This window comes from Labeo rohita, unplaced genomic scaffold, assembly GCF_022985175.1.
Source record: "Labeo rohita strain BAU-BD-2019 unplaced genomic scaffold, IGBB_LRoh.1.0 scaffold_2497, whole genome shotgun sequence".
NCBI lineage: Eukaryota > Metazoa > Chordata > Actinopteri > Cypriniformes > Cyprinidae > Labeo > Labeo rohita.
Window position 1 is genome coordinate 1 of NW_026128767.1, and position 6,959 is coordinate 6,959.

Below are 6,959 nucleotides of genomic sequence, written 5' to 3' on the forward strand. Positions count from 1 at the left end.
TTGAAGAGGCATTTAGTTTCTAATAGTTTGTTTTGAGTCATGTTAGTTTTGTATGAGGGCAGGCACTGCTTCTACTTACTTCTTTTACTTTACGTTATTTATTTAATGCCTCCATTCTTTATTCTCTAATGAAAGGTCTGGATTTACACACTTACTTACTATTAAAAAAAAACCGTACAAAACGTGACCAATATGGCAAAACCAGTGCACTACTTTAAACAATATAACTTCAGACCTGTTGTCTTAAAATAAATAAATAAACTTTAACTGTACTAACTGTAGTTTCTCCAGCTTGAATTGTGTGTTCATCAGTAGATCACTGAGGTTTTTCACTCCAGAGTCTCCTAGTTTATTCTCACTCAGGTTCAGTTCTCTCAGGTGTGATTGGTTTGATTTCAGAGCTGAAGTCACAGCAGAACAACCTTCATCTGTCATTTCACAGCTGCTTAACCTGCAATGGCAAAAACAGCATAAAAAAGAAGAAAATATTATCATTATTATCATGTTTCCCGATTCTTGCATGTGAATGTTACTGAGCTCAATCTCTCCAGTTTACAGTGTGAATCCTTCTGTGTTTTTATTTGATTCAAACTAAGGTTTAGGATCTATGATGATCATAATATTGAAGAGGCATTTAGTTTCTAATAGTTTGTTTTGAGTCATGTTAGTTTTGTATGAGAGCAGGCACTGCTTCTACTTACTTCTTTTATTTTACGTTATTTATTTAATGCCTCCATTCTTTATTCTCTAATGAAAGGTCTGGATTTACACACTTACTTACTATTAAAAAAAAAAAAAAACATACAAAATGTGACCAGTATGGTAAAACCAGTGCACTGCTTTCAGCAATTTAACTTTAGACCTGTTGTCTTAAAATAAATGAACTTTAACTGTACTAACTCTAGTTTCTCCAGCTTGAATTGTGTGTTCATCAGTAGATCACTGAGGTTTTTCACTCCAGAGTCTCCTAGTTCATTCCTGCTCAGGTTCAGTTCTCTCAGGTGTGATGGGTTTGATTTCAGAGCTGAAGTCACAGCAGAACAACCTTCATCTGTCATACAACACATGCTTAACCTGCAATGAGAGAAAGAGAGAAGATAGAAGAAAACGGTTTAATAAAGTCAAAATGTCTTCATTAAATGAAACAGAGGAAGAGTGTCTGAATACCTTTGGATATTTTGTCACAATTTGGTCTTCAAAACAAAACAAAACAAAAAAATAAATAAATACATTGTTCATTTAATCCAATAATTTACACTTCTCATGGTTTATGTACAATTTGTCCTGATTCTTGATAGAAATACAAAGAATTTTTAATTCCCAAAAGTGAATTGTTTGTGTATTTTTGGTATTATTAAATGAAATTATTGGATATTGGGTTGGGTATTTGAGCTGCTGTATGGACAATAAGTGAAGTGGACAGAAACACTTAATACAACTTTCACATGTGTAGACCACACAACAACTTACTTTGCAAGTCTCCATTACATAAAAATATACAGTATAGAATATAGACAGATTAACTATACAAAAATATATGAACATACACAAATATATACAAATATATATTGTGTAACAAACAAGGTAACAGTCAGTGATGGTAATGGGAAGTTAGTTTTTAAAGGGTCATGAAACCCCAGACTACTTTTTTTCTGAGATTTTAGCAGAGGTGTTTGTGTTTCACATCATAGAAGACAATGTTAACATCTGTTCATTTTAATTGCTGGAGAAAAGTGGTTCATTTTGAGCTTTTTGCACAATTTTTGTCTTCCAGGTTTAAAATCTACATCGTGTTGACGTCACAGTTTGTGACACAGTTGTGATCGTCATAGTTTGTGATGTGGTAAAGGACTATAGTACTTCAATGATGCGTCAGTGTCTCATAATTATTCATGAGACTGTGTGTTCTTATCCAATCAGAAGACGCTTTGCTTAATTATTCACAACAGCATGTGTGACAGACGCTTCAGACTGTGAGATTGTGTACATTAACTGTGAGAAACGTTCATGGATTGAAGGAGAATGTTTGTTTTTGTTTTGTAAGTAAGAGTTTGGCACAAATGTGATTCATTCAGTGAGAGTAACCAGTTTCACAGCTCCTTGATGCAACCCATCAAAAGACTTCTAAATGCCACAAAAGAAGTTATAGAAGTTATTAGAGATGCAATTTCTGTCCTTAATTTCATACTCCTGTACATCTCTCAGACATCAGAAGTGTGAAGAAAGTGAACTTTAATCTCACTGTCACTGCTTTAATGATACTAACTCTAGTTTCTCCAGCTTGAATTGTGTGTTCATCAGTAGATCACTGAGGTTTTTCACTCCAGAGTCTCCTAGTTTATTCCTGCTCAGGTTCACTTCTCTCAGGTGTGATGGGTTTGATTTCAGAGCTGAAGTCAGGATGAGACACTGTTCCTCTGTAATACTGCATCTCCACAGACTGAAGACAGAAAGAGAAAAGACAATGAATCAGATCTATGATGCATCATGAACAAATGTCATACATTCACTAATAAACCAGCAAAATCATGGAAACTTCTAATATATGAATGAACAAACCAAGAGAGGAGTATTTGAGGAGACTAGTTACAATCCAAGTCTGGACCCTCAGTCGACAAATAAGTCAATTTTGTCAATGTAAATTAATATGTAGAATCAATATAGAAACAATAGTAAAGTTAAATTCATGAAATGGTCTATTTTCACATTTCTAATGGAAGAAAATCAACAAATCAGTCAAATAAAACAATTGTTGATTTTTCAAGCCATTTTAGAGTGTAGTTTACAATTTCTAACTATACAAATATACTATATATGCATTCCCCTTCCCCTTTCACTAAATAAAACATTTAGTGAAATATACTATTAGTCCAGTATAAATCTAACTGTCAGAATCATCTACTGTCATTTGTTAGACTGTTTTTTTGCTGTCACTTCTGTTTTATTTCACAGCAAAGATGTCAAATTTCTTAAACTAAACAGTGAACTTTAATCTCACTGTCACTGCTGTACAGTATAATGATACTAACTCTAGTTTCTCCAGCTTGAATTGTGTGTTCATCAGTAGATCACTGAGGTTTTTCACTCCAGAGTCTCCTAGTTTATTCTCACTCAGGTTCAGTTCTCTCAGGTGTGATGGGTTTGATTTCAGAGCTGAAGTCACAGCAGAACAACCTTCATCTGTCATTTCACACCATCTTAACCTGCAATGGTAAAAACAGCATAAAATAAGAAAATAAATATTATTATTATTATCATGTTTCCTGATTCTTGTATGTGAATGTTACTGAGCTCAATCTCTCCAGTTTACAGTGTGAATCCTTCTGTGTTTTTATTTGATTCAAACTAAGGTTTAGGATCTATGATGATCATAATATTGAAGAGGCATTTAGTTTGTTTTGAGTCATGTTAGTTTTGTATGAGGTCAGGCACTGCTTCTACTTACTTCTTTTACTTTATTTTATTTAATGCCTCCATTCCTTATTCTATAAAAAACTAAACAAAACAACAACCTACAAAATGTGACCAATATGGCAAAACCAGTGCACTGCTTTAAACAATATAACTTCAGACCTGTTGTCTTAAAATAAATAAACTTTAACTGTACTAACTCTAGTTTCTCCAGCTTGAATTGTGTGTTCATCAGTAGATCACTGAGGTTTTTCACTCCAGAGTCTCCTAGTTCATTCCTGCTCAGGTTCAGTTCTCTCAGGTGTGATGGGTTTGATTTCAGAGCTGAAGTCAGGATGAGACACTGTTTCTCTGTAATACTGCATCTACACAGACTGAAGACAGAAAGAGAAAAGACAATGAATCAGATCTATGATGATCAACTTTTGTGTTTTTCATCTTCCAGCAGACGTTTGCTGACAAATAAACAGTGATATCTGTGTGCAGGTAACATGAAGAAAGACTACACATAGTTCTTTTAAATATACTACAAACTACACAAAAGTTACAAATGTATGCAAAGGTTGAAAATCAGCTAAATTACTCATTAGGATGTGAACTATTTATCCCAGTTACGAGGTTTCACTTGATAACATTAACTACATTAGTTAACATGAACTGATGATGAACAACTAGTACAGCATTTAATAACCTTAATGTAAGTTTCAACGTTTACTAATACAGTTTTAAATTCAAAAGTTTTCTGTTAATTAGTTAATACACTGTGAACTGACATGAACATATATTAGCTATGACATTAGATATATTTAATATTTAATGTTAACAAATGAAATTGTTACTGTCTACTATTGTCATAAATCACTTTAGTCTCACAGATCAATGTTCAAACATACTGTAGACTAAACAATTACAAGTCAACAATGACTTATATTATTACTTTGCACTTTTTTTTATTATTTAGGGGAAAAAAAGTATTTCCTTAAACTGACGACATTCAAACAATTTTGAAAAGGCAGTTCATTTGCTTTAGTGCTGCACTGATCAGGACATTTGAGGCAGATACTGATCACTGATTCTCAAATTTTACAATTTACAGTATATGCTGCGCCAAAATTAGACATTTTACATTTTGTGAAACACAAACTTTAAATTAAATCAGTTGTGAATTGTTGTCAAAAAAGCAAAAAGGTTATTCTTGAAAAATCAGTGCTCAATATTAATAATTTTATAAATCCAAACATTTTGTGGGGAAAATAATAATAATAATAATAATAATAATAATAATAATAATAATAATAACGTTTACAATATTTGCATCTGGTGTGTAAAATGATGTGCTCGAAGAATCAACACGGAGTCACAGCACACAACACTTTACATTAAAAAGTTCAAATCACAAAGGCAAGAGATATTGATGTGTGGTGTATTATATCTGTGCAACAGTTTGAGTCTTTTCTTTTAACACTTTTAAATTTCAGTTAATGTGCATGTTAAAAACAATTTATAGTCTTTGCTATGCCGTGTTTTGTTCTAACTGACACGAAACAAAACAACAAAACAATCAAACAAACAAACAAAAACTGCAAGATATATGCAAATAAGCATTATATACATTTACAAATCAGCATTATAGACATCTACAAATCAAGTATAATAATGTGAACACTGAATGATCTTTGTATTTGGTGTCACAAAGTTTGGTGAGTTTATGACTGTTTCCACTAGATGGCGCTTGTACACTTAGACACTCGCTTATTGCGGTAACTTTTTATTAGTATAATTTGTATAATTTTATATTTTGATTATTTTATAATGTTTATTCTGATTTTCATACTTAATTGTCGTTTATATGAGCAAGACTGATTCTTTCTAAGAGTTTTTGGGTTATGTTTTATTTTATTCTCATCTTGCCCTTATATGGCACTTCCTGTTTTGGTCATCTGCATGAAGAGATGGAACGATGTTATCGTCTAAAGATTTAAGGCGTTTCTCTTTACATTTATAACACATCCGATCAAGAAACTTCAAGTACATACGATCTGCATTCTTCCGACTTCCATTTCTCCGCGCTTACACTTTTGGCACGTTGTTTTCGCTAAAATACGGTCAAAAGCACTGCAAGCCTGTGAACAGTGATTTACACATGAAAACAACAGTATAAGGATCTGCAAAACAGATTGACTGCGTAGGACCAAGCTGTATGTGTAAAAAACAAACTGTTGCAAATGTCTAAATGACTTGTTGTGTATGTAGGACACAAAGTTGCCGAAATAATCCGATATGTACAGCTCCGTCTTTCTTTTATCTGCGCTTACACTTTTGACACGATTCTCTCACTCACTGAGTTTTGCAAGCGTGAGGGGGAGGGCGGGGCCACCACCTTTTTGTAGCCAAGACTCTCGCGGACTCCATTTACTCTTATCAGATTGGTTCAATAAACACATCACACGCCAAACATTTATCTTCATTTAGTTCTCGCTGCCGGTGGAATGGTACTTTTAATGTACACATACATTAAAAATAAAATAAAATAAAACTAAATAAAAATATAGCTGCAAGCAGCAATTGCGGGGCCAAGCACAAAAGAGGCAGAATGAGGAGTTAAGCACGGCAAGGAGCAGCAGACCGACTACAACAGTAACTTAAGCCATTTTAGGATAATATCAGTTGAAATGGCTGAAAAATCATAAATACAACCAATCGTAATAAAATTTAATGGCTTATCACTTTTGACCAACAGGTGGTGCTGTTTTCAAATTGATGTGACGTGTTCTGTGTGAAATGACAATGACACACACAAAGTTTGCCGTCATTATGTCAAAGCTTTGCAGAGATACAGCCTCAGATGTAGTTTGGCATCTTTCCAGCAAATTTGTTGATGCGCTAAACGAAAACGGTTTCCTATATCGACACGAAATTCATAACTTTTTGCCAGCATAGTCTGAAGATGATCTGAGTCAAATTTGGTGAAGATCGGACTAACAGTCTGGGAGGAGTTCGAAAAAGTAGGTTTTGTACATTAATCAAAATGGCGGACAGGAAGTTTGGCCAATTTCGGCATAATGGGTATCAATGTTCTCGACTTGACCCAGGGAATCTATTGGGATCAGTTTCATTCCAATAGGCTAATGTAAACAGAAGTTATTAGCATTTTTGTAAATTTCATTATTAATGTTTAGTGAATGGCGTATTACTTCTGACCCATAGGTGGCACTGTTACCAAATTGATGTGGCGTGGTCAGAGTGAGGTGACAATAGCACATATAAAATTTGGTGTCAATATGTCAAAGCTTTGCAGAGATACAGACTCGGATGCAATTTGGCATCTTTCCAGTAAATTCGTTGATGCGCTAAACGAAAACCGTTTCGTGTATCGACACAAAATCCATAACTTTTTGTCAGCATGGTCTGAAGATGATCTGAGTCAAATTTGGTGAAAATTGGACTAATGGTCTAGGAGGAGTTCGAAAAAGTAGGTTTTCAATATGAATCAAAATGGCGGACAGGAAGTTCGGCCAAAATTGGCAAAATTGGTATCGGTGTTCTCA

At 34.0% G+C, this 6,959-nt stretch overlaps 1 protein-coding gene across 1 annotated transcript; it reads right to left on the reverse strand.

The window, feature by feature from the left end:
- Positions 1 to 277: 277 nt before the first annotated feature.
- LOC127159784 (ribonuclease inhibitor-like) lies at positions 278 to 3,797 on the reverse strand (the record flags this gene model as incomplete). Its single annotated transcript, XM_051102542.1, has 5 exons — positions 3,612 to 3,797; positions 3,030 to 3,203; positions 2,267 to 2,440; positions 901 to 1,074; positions 278 to 451 (listed from the first exon to the last, which is right to left on the reverse strand). Coding segments are annotated over exons 1-5 (728 nt in total), but the record flags the coding sequence as incomplete, so codon positions are not given.
- Positions 3,798 to 6,959: the final 3,162 nt, after the last annotated feature.